This window comes from Pleurodeles waltl, chromosome 9 (genome assembly GCF_031143425.1).
Source record: "Pleurodeles waltl isolate 20211129_DDA chromosome 9, aPleWal1.hap1.20221129, whole genome shotgun sequence".
Classification (NCBI taxonomy): Eukaryota; Metazoa; Chordata; class Amphibia; order Caudata; family Salamandridae; genus Pleurodeles; species Pleurodeles waltl.
In genome coordinates this window covers 1140449669-1140464300 of record NC_090448.1, presented here as the reverse complement: position 1 = coordinate 1140464300, position 14632 = coordinate 1140449669, and the positions used below count along the sequence as shown (strand labels likewise).

General features: G+C 44.9%; 1 protein-coding gene across 2 annotated transcripts in view; it reads left to right on the top strand.

Moving 5' to 3' along the window:
- The first annotated feature begins 4459 nt into the window (after nt 1-4459).
- The window catches only part of STARD9 (StAR related lipid transfer domain containing 9), a 327608-nt gene continuing 317435 nt past the window's right edge, over nt 4460-14632 (top strand). For both annotated transcript variants that reach the window (XM_069208915.1, XM_069208916.1), the window contains exon 1: nt 4460-4608. In XM_069208915.1, coding sequence (XP_069065016.1) covers nt 4562-4608 — 47 coding nt within the window. In that variant the 5' untranslated portion in view covers nt 4460-4561. The remainder of the gene's footprint in view (nt 4609-14632) is intronic.

The following is a 14632-nucleotide window of genomic DNA, read 5'->3' as shown; positions in this document are numbered from 1 at the left end:
ATCACACTCGGGTTAGAGAGGAATCCCTTCTAACTGACACCAACCTCAGGGCCGAGTTTAAGCTTGGAAAGAGGGGTGCCGGCACACTGTTTTAATGTTCTCTGTCAAATCCAGCTACTGCTGCTTGCGTTGACCTGCTAAATAAGCTTTTTAGGGTCGAGCCTGTGAGTGCATGCGCTTACGCATGAGTCTCGCATGCGAGACGCTGTTGTGTTCAGCAAAGGGCTTGGAGCCCGCCTGTAGCTCACCATTTGTTGGTTTGCGTGGCACTCTTCTTTACAGCCTTGTAATTAATAAAGGCATGTCTGGCATCATTTCCATTCCTCTGTGTGGATCAGGGATCAAGCACTAATTGATTCCACTTAATTAGCGCCCGTCCGCTGCTCCTCCCAACGTGATAAAGGTACTATTTTGTTCTAACTTCCAGTGCCCCACAAACAAAAGGCTTGTGACTGCCAAACACATGCCCAGCAGGACAAACAAAACTGCAAAGTTTGTTTTTTAAAGCTACAATTATTTTATTTTGTCTTCTTTTCTCAGTTTCCACTCGTTTTGTTTTTGCTCATGGGCGCTGTTGTTAAAAGATTACAATTAACTTGTTTGACATGTGCGAGACCTATTGCATTGCAAATGCTTGTTTTAAGCATGCTAATTATTTGTCCAGGGACTGTTAATGTTAGCCTTTTAACAATTAAATGTCTCCATTTGCATTTAAAAGGCTATCTCTGCCCCTCTAGTCCACTAGGTTATTTACCCAGAGATTGCCTACAAAACAAATCAACAAGTCAGGAATTTAGTTTTGTTTTGCACGTCTGACAAGTGGCACTATGACATACGATGTAATCAGCCATTCTTGGCATTTCAGTCAAAGGCATGGTGCACTAAAAGGCTGGTGGTTTTTATTTTAACACTTTCATTATCCGCTCAGAACCCCAGAATGCAAAGTGATGTTGGCCAAAATACCAGAACAGATCGAAGATGTTATATGCAGGGCCACTGGAATTATGAGATTATGTGGCTGTGGCGTATTTCGCATAATTATGGCTGTACCGCATTTGCCATCTGATGCATCATCTGCTGTACAATTTTCAAATTTTAACAAAAAAATATTGTTATTAGCTCAAAAGGATACTAAAATGCAGTGATGTGTTGTTGTGCAGCAGAAGGCATTTTGGAAAGGTTGACAATTCACCTTTCAGTTGTGTATTGCTATATTTGGGTGTTAATCTGGTATTAATAAGGTGTATATGTCTAGACAGTTTCAATGCGTAAAACTGACAAAATAATAAACTTTACTATCACAAAATATGCTGCATTATGCTGTATAATTTGCATTTTCTTGCCACATAATTTAATAAAACCTGCTGCATAATTCAGTCCTTCTTTGCTCCAAAATTCTAGTGGTGCTGGTTATATTTAAGACTGAGCCATGAGTAAGTTGTGTTTTACAATAGTACAAGGACCTCTGGTACTTTTCTCAAACTGCTTCTTTCACACATAAAACCAAAAGTAAGTTCTGGTCATATATTTTGTCAGGGTTTACGCTTTCATTCACATCATGCATTAAAACTAGCAGCGGTAATGCAAATCATTTTGCCTTTTGTGCAGTGGAAAGGTTTATATCAAGCTTCACAACAAAAGTACAACAGGAACTGCAGCAACACAGCTGTCCCTAAAACAAAGATTAAATAAAGGATGGGTGCAGGTGCAGAAAAAACATTGCACAATGCTCTCACACATGAAGAACCGGTGCAACAGATGTAGCTAGCACACTAAAGAGGGAGTGAGGAGATTTAAAGTCCTGTTTATGCATTTCATAGCCAGATCTAAACATACAAGAAATACAAAACTGGAAGACTCAGCCTGAACCTTTGTCTACCTAGAGTGGTTTGCTTCATTGGTGGATTCCACATAAGGCACTGAGAAGCATCCAAGTGTTCTACTGCTCAATGGTTGTACAGTTTCCAAGTTATGGGCCCCTCGTTTGGGTGAGGGTATGTCCCCACTTATATCAACATTTATGTTCTCCCTTTGTTAATTTGTTAGACATATTAAAATTGTGATGGTATGCTAAAATGGTATGCTAAAATGTTTTTACTGGTGTTCCCTTAACACGACATTAGGAACTGGATGATCAAGCAATTGACCCTGCTTATCTTGTCCGTCAACATGTTTCAGCATTCAAAGATTGCCTCGAAGGGGTCTGGCACCTTACTCATGAATACAGTTATCTCATATCAACTTTTGTGAAAGTCCCTGGTTCTTAGGGCATATCCTATGTTTTTCATATAGCCTGTACACCTTGGGTGGAAACAGTGCAAGCTTCCTTCCTTCAGAGTACAGATATGCAGATAGCATAAGCTTTCCCCATCACAAGGCAGGCACAAACTGTGCAGCAGCAATGCAAGCTTTGTTGCCTCACAGAACATGCAAAGCATGACAGTAGCAAGGAAATGTTCCCTCTCTCACAGAAGGCAACAAGTGCAATCCTCCAGGCCTTGCAAGCAGATCCAGCAGGAAAGACCTGTACAATCTTTCAACTGTCACAGAAGATATATACCGAAGTAATGATTGACATATAGCTTACAGACAGCTCTCTGGAGCACGCTCTTAACTCATTAAGGGGAATGTATAGGTGGATGAAGGAGTTGTGTATGAAAGTAATGACACCATTGTCGTTTGGGTGATATTCTATGCTGGCAGCCCGAAAGTCCAGCTGCTGTCAGTTGAAGTCCTGCTGTTTGTGTTGATTCTTTCATTTTCCACACAAACAAGTAGCTTTACCTAGTAGGCCACTGTTACTTGTAGCAGTCCAGACACAGTCTAAGTAACTATACTATAGAGAGGCACACAGGTGCTAACCTCTTTGAAAAGGTTTTGAATGTGTGTGCACCAGGTGCTGTGCAATTCCATCCTTGGTGCTGCACCCCTAAGCTCAGATCTAATCAATAAATGACGTACAATGGAGTCTATCCACTGTCTTCATGTTTCCAATGTAATACTACTAAACTAATACAGCGACTTTCATTGCCCTTTCAGATTACGATGGAGTTCCAGTGTTATGAATTCAAATTTCTAGGTAATAGACCAATGTTTTCCTTTAAACATTTAGCTTATCCGGTATGACATCTGGGTTTGTGGATTTGTGGATGACCTTCTTCTGCTTTTGATATTGCCAGGAAAATCTAGCATTAAATAAGTAAACAACTGCAGTGACATGCTGGTCCTTTCTTTGAAATAGCTCTATCATTTTGGCCTTAACTTTACTCAGAAATCCATTATTGTATATACAACAGTCATGCTAATGTTTTAAAAGTGATTTGGTTATGCACAATACCTTAATTGTTAAAGACCTTCTCTTGCATTGATGTTCTGGGGAAGGATGATGTTAGTATTTTAAGAAGTTGCATTACATTGCAATCTTTCTTTACCATTTCTCTCACCCTACAAGAATTAGCTGCGGCCTGTGGTAATGCTCTTTGATGCTAAAGCTAAAGGAAAGGGTGTAAGCCACATTACAAGTGGTCATAAGCCTGCTTTAAAGCCTGTTTCTTTGTAGAGAAATGGGAGGTGATACTGAAGGGCAGCACCTCCAAGCGTCGCCCCACTAAAAAAATGCTCCCGCTACTATTATATTTTTCAGCACCCCGTACTGAACCGTGTGTCAGGATGGGGCGGGGCAATTGTTGCACAGTGGCAGCAGGGAGCTCTGTGCTTTAGTTTAACTGACCCTTTGGCCGGCTGTCTAGCAACGGCCAAACTGACATGCACATTTCCAGCGCTCTTGTGAGTGCTGAAAGAGGCCACTCCCTCCAGTCCTGACACTTCTCTCTATGAAAGCAGCACCACGATTGGTTAGTGCAGTTTCCTGGGTCCTGCGTTGGAGCTTCCAGTAGAGATAGACGAGGAGAGAAAAGGAAGACGCCTTCAGGTAGCTGGCATTTTAAAAAATAAATATTATTATTGTACTCCTCCACCACCCAATCTAACTTAAACCATCTGTAACTTCTACATAGCTAAATATTTCTCCTTTGAAGCCCTCTAGCACATTTGGGTAGTGTCCGCTCTACAAAAATAGGCATAAAAGAAATAATCAAATAAATAATAAAACCGATATCTGACTGCGTTCGTTTAAAACATTTTCTGGGTGTTTCAAAGTTTATTTACCAATCCAAGATGGCGGCCCTTCCCTATATATGAGTGATCGTGCACAGTTTAGAACTACTGGCGCCTGTCAGCGGGGTTTTCTGGCGCGTCACGCATAAGGCTTGACACATAACTCCAGTGTTTACGTTGTTATGCACTCAGGCCACGCCTCCCTGGTGCTCAATCCATGAAACCCCGCCTACTCAGAGATTGACGGTTTAGTGGGCGCGGCGCTCCGCCCCCTGGGCTGGGCGTCCCGCCTGCGCTCGCGCTTCGGAGTCAGGCTCGCGCGAGGCGCTCAGTGCAAGGCTCGGCTCGCGCGCCGCTGCTGCAGCTCCAGCCGCCCGCCCGCGCTGCCGTGCTGGAGCCCGGGGGAATAACATGAGCCGCTGCGCTCGCGGCTGCCCGGACCGACATGGCAAACGTCAAGGTGGCCGTCAGGGTCCGGCCCCTCAGCAAGAGGTGAGGAGGGAGAGGCAGGAGCCGAGGGTGGCTTGGGGCAGGAGTGGTCTTCTGGGGGCAGCGGAGTGTCAATGACCACAACCGCGTGTGCACTGATGGAGAGTTGCGCAGGAACACATGGTTGTGCACTAACAAAGGCTTCGTGGCACAAGAGCTTCTGTGCACAGACGCCGAGTTAGTGACACATGAGCATCCTGTTGTTGCCCTGACGCTGACTTCTTGGCAGATGGCACCTAACTTGGGACTGGCACGAGTTTGTGGGCTGACACTGATTTTGGCGATGTGTGCACTGACACTGGTTTCTTGTAACACTGGCATCTTATTGTGCAGTGGCACCTACGTAATGACTCAAACTTTCATTGTTCAGTGAAGAATGTGTGGGCGACACAAGGGATTCTAATTGTGCACTGGCACCGACTTGTGAGTCGAGACCATCTCATTGCGCTCTGCCACTGACTTTATGACTCGAGACCATCTGATTGTGCTCGGTCACTGATTTTATGTCTCGAGACCATCTGATTGTGCTCGGTCACTGATTTTATGACTCGAGACCGTGATTGCGCTCTGTCACTGACTTTATGACTCAAGACCATCTGATTGCGCTCTGTCACTGACTTTATGACTCGAGACCATCTGATTGCACTCCGTCACTGACTTTAAGACTCGAGCGCATTTAGTTGTGCACTGACACCGACTTGTGAGTCGAGACCATCTGATTGTGCTCTGTCACTGACTTTAGGGCTCGAGAGCATCTGAATGTGCGTTGTTACTGAATTTATGAATCGAGAGCATGTGATTGTGCTCTGTCACTGACTATGACTCGAGAGCATGTGATTGTGTACTGACACCGACTTGAGACTCGACGTCTGAGTGTGTACTGATATCCCGGTACACTATAATGGTGCAAAGGCTGCCCGCTCACTGACGGCCCGTGGCAGAATGGCAGCTGAGAAAACTCTGACACGTTCGCATGGTAGCACCAGTGCACGGGCACTTTTTCACTTACGCGTTGTGCATGGATGATGGCACAGGGCAACTGATTGTGCGCTGACACCTCCTGCGTAAAGGCAGCTCAGTGCATGAGGGAACAGCAGTGGTTTATTGTGTGGTTTGTCTACTGAGAGTGGTCCCAGAGTGAACAAGCAGAATGCACAGTTGCACTTATGGACAGACACGTGTTCGGGCCTAGGGGCGGCTGAATGGACGTGATCACAGAGATGTATTTCTTCTCTGACACTTGTATTTATTTGTGAAGGGTTTTGTAAGGCGCTGCGGGTTACCTGTTGTATTTCGGAGCGCTAATTGCTGCACATGGCACAAGCGCATCTCATTTACTATTGGCACGGCTTGCACTGCACAGAGGGATGTAATTTTACTGCATGGCGGCGGAGGCTGAGTGTGCCGGATGCTGACAGTCACAGCAGAGCGTGCAAGCGCCGTGACTGCACGGGGTTAATCAGTGTGGACAGACACTGGGTCCTAAGTGCGTGCACAGATGACAGTGGACTTGCAGCTGGCACTTGAAGCTGATTGTGCACAGACCCTCTACACACTGGACTGTGACTGGCGATCGTGCACTCAGACCTTCTCCATGTCACTATCGGAATGTGCACTTTTAGAGCTGATGACGCACCGGCCTGACTTACTGAACATGTAGTTGTGTGCTTGTTGGTATCATTAAGCATCGCTTCTGCATAGGACTGTGCCCTGCCCTGTGCAGTTTTTACGTCTCCTTTCGCGGAGCACCAATTATCAGGGCATGCGTGTTTTCATTTTACGGATTTGACTAAACCACATCTGCGCGTCTGGGAGTGCATTTCAGTTTACTCCTAGATTTGTTCCTCGCGAAGATACTATCAGATTGGCCTCTAGGGGTGTTCCCTTGTAGGAGTAGTAAGATTGTGCTCCTGATAGCCATCATGAGGCCTGAAAACCTCAAGTGATTTATAATATATAATACCATTGTAGCATCCTTATGACGCAAGGCGAGTCGGTCACCGCCTGATATAGTTTCTTTTTAGTTTTAGATCTGTCACAGTCAGTGAGTTTGAGCTCCACTAAGAGAGCCACTGTTGTGTGTCTTACGGGATATTGTGACACCTCAGCTTTTCTGCTCCAGTCAATAAAAAACGTTTTAAATTGTAAACACAAAGGCATATTTTTAGTATATATAGTTGCATCACTTAATATAAGGGACGGTTCTTTCTCTACGCGCTTCCACGTTCTGGCCGGTCATTTAACCAGGGAAGTGTGAGCTAAAGTTATTTGTGCACAAACACACAGTGTGTTTGTTAACGCGGAGAAGCTGGGATCGTAAAGCAGGGCAGCTGGTTTCAGAGCCTACAGTGTACACTGGATCACATTACTGTCCAGAAAACCGGATTATTTGCAGTGCAAGTTAGCTCAGATTGTCGTTTTTTAACCCAAACCACGGACTGCCCCTACCAGTGAAGGAACGTTGTCCGGCCTAATGAAAAAAACAGATTTCATATAATAGCAAGAAGAAAAAAACACACAGGCCCGGCGCTGTGGAGTTGGCCCGCGGCCTGGAGAGTTGGGGATTTCTTTGCACAGATGTTCAGCTGCTGCCTGGACTGTGGGTGACGTGCCTCCACCGGGGCTGCAGGGGGCAGTGTAGGTTTTCATGGGTGTGTCTCTCTCCCACTGCGTGTGAACCAGATGTTGAAGGGTCCGTTAGCTGCAGGGACCAGGCCAGAGGGTCTTTGCTGCTAGGCGCCTCTCTCGGTCGAACAAAGGGATGTCCTATTCCAGCTGCGGGGACAGCGCTGGCCTGGGCTGTTCATCTGAAGGGGGGCCCCACTCCCACGGGGCTGGACCCCTCAAGGCTCTGAGGAGACAGACAGCTGTTGTCCTCAGCCCCGACAAGCGGGCGGCGCCTAAAGGCGGGCCTCGAAGCACTAAACCAAGGGGACGCTTCTGTTTAAGTAACTTGTTATTTGCAGTTTTATCTCATTTTCAGGACTGACGCCTTTGAAATTCTAGTTATGGTGGGAAAGCTACGGAGAAGGGAAGCGCGTTGGCTCGAAATTGTTTAGTACTGAGTTAACACCGCTTTTCCTGATAACTTTAGAACGAGTCTACAGGGAGCTGCTCAAACATGTAATCTTCCCCTTTCTTGATTTCCTTTAACGTATGTTCGTTTAATTCTCTATTTTGGTTTTCGTAATGCATGGCGTGTCCTCATGGCCGCCACATTCCTGCATTCAGATGTCCTGAGAAAAAAAAGTTTGGCGACGCTTTGGCCTAGGTCATCTGATGTCCATGGGATGACACTGACGTCATCTGTCTCGCGCTCCTTGGTAGACATCCCGTGCTTGTCCCTTCTATAAAAATAAAAAAAATTAAAACAAACCCTCTGAACAGTTCTGTTTTCAAAAGTGTCTCGTGACGCATCTACAACGTTCCAGATGTTGGGTTCCTCAGCAGTTATGCAGGTTTTTTGTATCCTGTAGGGCTTGTGCACGATGCACAACTTTAAATATGATCCTGGACTCCCCCGGAAGTCACTCAAGAACGTCAGTGGTGGTTTCACTGGTAGCGGTTCTGTGAGCTCAAATGTGTCATGCCGTCCTCTCTACGTGATGACCAGGATGTGGGAGCAAAACATTTTTCAGAAGGCGGAGTTGCATTCTGAAACCCTTGACCCGGCCTGGATTTGAGGGTTTCCTTCAAAAAGTATTTGCATGATCTCGTGAGTTAGCGCGTGTAGGTCCCTGAGTGTGGGGTCTGGTGAGTTGGAGCGTGGGGGTGGGGTCTGCTTCTCCCACACCCTTGTCTGGCCTCACAGATTTGGCTCCATTGGTCAGGAGAGCTTTGCACCATCCAGTGAGGGGTTGTAGTCTCAGCATCTGATGACAGAAGCATGGCTCCCATGAGCGGTCTGCATTTGAATGTGGATTTGGGCTTTGTGACCTGATATAAGAGATAAAGTGCCCACTGCTGTACGTGATAAGGATATTGCAGGTCACCGGGAGTTCCATAACCATGTAAAGGAACTAGGCCAAGGCACAGTTCCTTTATAAGAGTATGGAACTCTGAGGTAACTTGCATATCCTTATCATGTACGCCAGACGATGCTCCCCATATAATACATGGTCACACCATCACCTTTTCCACAAACCACTTAAAACTTCGGTGCATAGCACGTGCATGTGAAAGAGCGAGCATGTTTGCAAACATGAAGAATACAAATAAAACCTCTAGTGCAACATTAAACACATGAAAAACCTGTTAGATATTTGTTGCAAACAGATATTAGAAACAGATCAATACAAGTTAGAATTTTTTTTAAAAAGCTGCAGTAGCTCGGAATGCATAGAAACCTGCAGAAAGATTCTAGCTTTTCTCTATCTAAGAAGTCTAAAAAAATAGTCTCTGCTTGTTATTGTAAGCTATTAAATAGAGCAGAAGAAAGAAATGCAACATGCCGTTTTCGTTGCTTTAAACAGCTGCTTTAATTATGCTCAGTGACCTGACCTGCCTTTCACCACGGCTTCTGATGCTGGCCGCAGACATTGCAGCGTCAGAACTTATGTGTAATAACCTAGTCGGGTTCTGACATCTTTACTTATAATCGGCAGCTTGGTGTGTTACGCATTGCCAATTATGAAGAAATTAGTGCTTGCTGTTTAAACCAGGATTACAGAATCCCAAATATCGTATCTACTCATTTTCAGTTTTAATAAGTGAGTTACATAAACTACAATGGAGTTTTCTGACTCCAGGAGGTGAAACCCCAACAAACTTTTGCCCAAGAGGTGCAAAGGAAGGCTTTGAGAAACCTGGTCTAGACCGATGACCTGTGCCCACAGCGGGCGGCCAGCGCCATGGTTCTATGAACTTTAAGACCAACAGTTCACAACCCTTAACAAGGGTATGCATGTGAAATTAGCTTGGTGATTACAGCTTTTGTGAGCTATACCTCTTCTGGGCTAATATTACCTCCTCTCACAACTACTACACAGTTTTCAGCACATCGCAAAAATTAGATTGTGGAATTGAGAAGTTGATGTATCTTGGGATGGGATGAGTCCAAGAAAAGTGTCCGCTCATTCCTTTATTCCGTCATCCAAAAGTTCAGTTACGTGAGAAGTCATTGTCACTGACTATGCAGACACAAAATGCCTCCCAGTTGCAACCGGGAAAGTTAATTCAATTCATCCCTTAATGTTTGATTTTTCATTTCTCTGGCTCCTGTGTACAAGGAACCAGTTCATGCAGGAAACTCCCAAAAAGTACAAAAAAACACAAAGAAGGATGCTTCCAACTTGATCTCTCCGTCAAATGGTCAAAATTCCAAAAGAAAAGTACACACAAAAATAGAGAAACTAGAGGAATCATGATTAAAAATCTATTCAGACTCAAGAATTTCAAAACATAAAATTAAAAAGTAACCTGGAATGTTGCCTACAACTCGAATCAGGCACCAAATGGTCTGAATTCCATAAAGTGATATAAAACGTAACAAAAACAACGAGTCATGCGTGCAACCTTACCCAGCCTCTTAATAGTAAAAAATCCACAAGTGACAGCAAGAGTAAGGAAAGCAGAACATGTTTTGTAAAACCAGAGTTCCAGCAACTTAAATACAAAGTTAAACAAATATGGAACACTATCCATACACCTGAATCTTTCATTGAAGGCTCAGTTTTAAACTTTTCAAAAAACCTCAGGATTAATCTTTACAACTTTTATCGGCTTCTGCATAGTATTGTCTACTGTGAAGTAAAAATATATCATATCACAAGGAAAGATGCTTTGCATTTGAATCAGCCACTCGACTGTTCGAAATTCCAGAAAGTGAATTTAAGAGTAGAAAAAAAACACAAAGAAGAAAAGTTTTTACTTAAATTAATCATGAATGGTCAGATTTCAAGAGCCTGATACAACTTTTGATTGCTTCCTAGGAACAAATGAAATTTACATAACGTGTGACCCTTTTTACCCTTTTCTTCCAAAATAAACTTGCAGTGTTGTGTTTTCCTACTGTGTAGCTGCCACGTGGCTTAACGTGGCCTGAAGTACAGGCTTTTGAGGCCCCTCGTGCTCCGGGCACTTTCAGCATTGAGGTGTGCCATCCTCCGAGTGTGCCTTGCCCACAGTGCCCGTGGTAGGTTCCCTTTTCTACACCATCTCCTACCGCGCCAACCAGCAATGAACCAGTGACCAGGCATCATGTGATTTATACCCACTGCAATTTCATTATAGTCAGACTTATGTGATGTCACTTTCTGTAAATGACATCAGGAGCAAAGCTCATGTAATGTGATCTATGAGGTTATGTGGGGTTCAAGGAGCGAGTGCTTTTTGTCTGCTCCCTGTGATTTGGTGGAAAGTCGCCCCAGACTTGCTCTGCATCAGGTGACCTTTGACCTACAGATGTAATTCCTGCATCCTGCCTGTGGTGCATTGAGCATCGTCTGTATGGAACGTCCTGGAGTTCATTGATTCCAGACGGCATATTTGTCATTCTTCCTAAACTTTCTTTTCACTTGTGCTTGGTTGATTATGAGATTGCATATTTTATTTATGAATATTATAAGGTACCCACTATTACCTTGACCGCCTCTAGGCACGGGCCAAGCTGCTTACATGGAGAGAGGGGTGTTTGTTAAGAGATGGTAGAATCCATAGGTGTGAGGATGCTGAGTCCACAGCGTAGGTGTAACCACTGAAAGCAACTGCCTCCTATTCTAACAAATCTCGGGGTGCTCCGTAGATGAAGATTGTGTCAATAGTGCCAGTTTTTTAACTATAGTGTGCTGGATAAGTTTGGCTGAAGAGTGTGTTAGATGGCCAGGTATTTTTAAGTGCGGCTAGGGGTTTTGTGACAAATCCTTGTTCAGACAAGGAGCCACTTTAAACTTCTCCAAGGCCGGAAAGATGCAAAAGCCATCAATCTCCTGGTTGAGTTTAGAGCACAGTGGATGCAGTTGACTTGATATTCTTCCGGAATGTGGCAACGAGGCCATTAGTGTCATCAGACTTTGATCACGTATCATGGATCCAGCTGCAGTTTGCTGGCAGCAGTGAGTTTTGTTGTCTGCACATCCCATGAACACAAGGCACTAAAAAATGAGCCACGTGTGGCGGAGGGGCGGCACCGGTCCCTTGATGAGAGTGTGACTACAGGGAGGTGCTCCCACGGACTCCAGTTTGGGAGGTATTCAGTGATAATTCAGTAATCCTGAGTGTGTGTACTAAAAGGGGACAATTGAACCCAAGCTCATCTGTTGATCAAAAATTGGTTGACAACTGGTAGGGAATTTTATGTTGAGGGAATCGATGATCCTGATGAAGGCCGAACGACCAGTATGGGCGATGGAAATGGCCGAAACATGTTGACCATAGAACAGATATTTGGGGTGATTATATCCCTATATCACCACCATTTTTCTAATCATGTTAATCCTAACCGGTGAATCCCGGAATAAAGTTTAACTGTGGATTCACTTGAGATAGTTTTAACAATCTTGTGTGGTGTTCTGTATGATGATCCCCGTTTGTCCTTTTATGTTTTTTGTTTCCCCTCCCTTTTTGCTCCATTCCTTACGTTGGTCAGCGTGGGAATGTGTCGGCATACCCTATGATGAAGCATGCCATGGTTAATGGTGAGGGCAGTTTTTCTAACATATATGCTGTGTCTCTAGTTTGTGATGCCCACCCTTTTGGGTCTCCACTTTGATATCTTGTACTTTGTGTGTTGCTAGTAAAAAATGAGGAACAGGTATATTACAAAGAGAACCGTGTACTAGCGGGTCCTACGACAGGCCGCACCGTTGCCACCCATAGAGCGCAAATCAGGTGTGGTTGGACACCACTCTGAACGTAAATGTGAAGTGGTCAAACCAACGGTGATAGTGGAATAAGCTTTGCACCTCCACGTAAATGTGGAGTACACCTAATTAGTACCTAGGGTTCAGTGTACTGGTGTCAATAGTTGAACAACCATAGTTACAAAGTAGTCAATCAAGTTATTCTTTGTATTGAAAGATTCCAGTTTAGATAGAACCATTGTCCATGGCTGACCTGACAAAAAGGCCTTAAAGTCCATTTATAGACAGAACCAGCAATAAAATATCTCTGACTGTGGAGCTCCTGGAAGGCTCATTAGGAGACAGTGGCCCATCCAGGATGAGATCCCCACAGTTCAGGACTTCTGAAGGAAATAGAGCTGGTCCGGCCTCAGTCGAACAAAGGGACATTCTGGGACCAAAACCAAATGTCATTTAGTAGGAAAGTAATGCAGAATACGTGGCGATACTAGAGAGATAGCTCAGTGAGTTGTGCGCCTGCTACTGACATTTTACTGCAGCCTCCGGGCCACAGGCCTAAGTTACAGTGCGACTGACTTAATCTTTCATCCTTCGCAGGACTGTTTGAGTTATTGAAAGGTTAATAAAATGAGAAGACGAGCATTGGTTAGCAGTAACAGCATTTGTTGTAGAGCTAAGAACCCGTTCAGTTTATAATGTGCACTATGCAAAAGGCTGATATTATTTTAGGTAATCGCGAGAATGGGGTGTCGCGATATGCATGTTTTAGAGGAAGGACGCCTCATAGCACCGTAAATGTCTGAGCAGGGACGCAGCTCCATTTGGACACCCCTTCGTCTGAAAGGACCGCGAGCAGTGTGTCCACCCACAGCCACGTGCCGCTGGCCCGGGGGCTCGGTGGGGCGTGGATGCCACCTCCAGTGGGTGTCGTGCAGGCTGCAAGGAGGGGTGCCCTCACCTGTTAGACAGGCCCGCGCCGCTCCCTCCTACTCAGCTCCGGCGTGACCTCTGTGAGATCCGGTTAGCAGGACAGCACAAGGGCCCCAGGTGCCCTGTCCATCCGAGGCAGGTGCCTCGCCCCAAGCTGCGAGGTCGGGTGTCCACCTGCTCAGGTTTTTACCTACCTGTGGCTTCCCTCTTAGCAAGCGGTGCATTATGTAAATAGGGCGTGTTCCATCGTGATGACTCATTCAGGCACATTGTGAGAGCCTGAAAGTGTCACTTGGGTGATCCCCTGGTTCATTTATTTACAGTGCCACGACGCTACACGGTAGCTAACAAGGCGCTTGTTTAGGCTAAAACAAGTCCCTTGAATCACGAACACACAAAGCACTTTTTGTCAAATTCTGTGTTTTTTCTGTAGATGCTAGTTATCGAAAATGCATATATACTATTAAACAGACAGTCACAAGTGCAGTTTCCTTGCATACACCAGGGTCCTGATTTTAGTGGTGCGGCAGGTGCAGTGACAACCGGGGCCCACAGCTCTAGGAACCCCTCTGAACACCAAATATTGTTATATTTCACTACTAAACAGTCAGTCACAAGTGCCGTTATCTTCCAGGCGCTAGGGACATGATTTGAATGGTGGAGCAGGTGCGGTGGCACTGGGCTCAAAAGATGTCAGAACTCCTCTAAACACCAAATATTGCAATATTTTACTAGTAAACAAGCAGTGACAAGTGCAGTTACCTTGCAGTCACTAGGGTCATGATTTCAGTGTGCAGCAGGTGCAGTGACACCAGGCCCAAAAGCTCTAGGAGCCCCCTCTTAGCACCAAATATTGCTATATTTTGCTACTAAACAGGCAGTCACAATTGCTGCTACATTGCAATTAAAAGGGGCATGATTTGAGGGGTGCAGCAGGTGCAGTGGCACCGGAGCCAAAAGTTATCAGAACTCCTCTAAACACCCAATATTGCTATATTTTCCTACTAAAAAGCGAGTCTTTGGTAGCTCACAATTGCGGCTACCTTGGAATTAAAAGGGGCATGATTTGAATGATGGAGCAGGTACAGTGGCACTTTAGTAACTGCACATTACCATACTGTAATACAATGCCCTGTTAAATAAGGTACAAATTACCAGTTTAGAATCTTGGGATATTAATTCAACATACATCTCAACATAAACAACTACTAACAGTTTATCAAATTTAAAACAAACATTATAACTTTTTCTGATATATATAATCCAGTTACAAATTACGAGTTTAGAACCTTGGGATA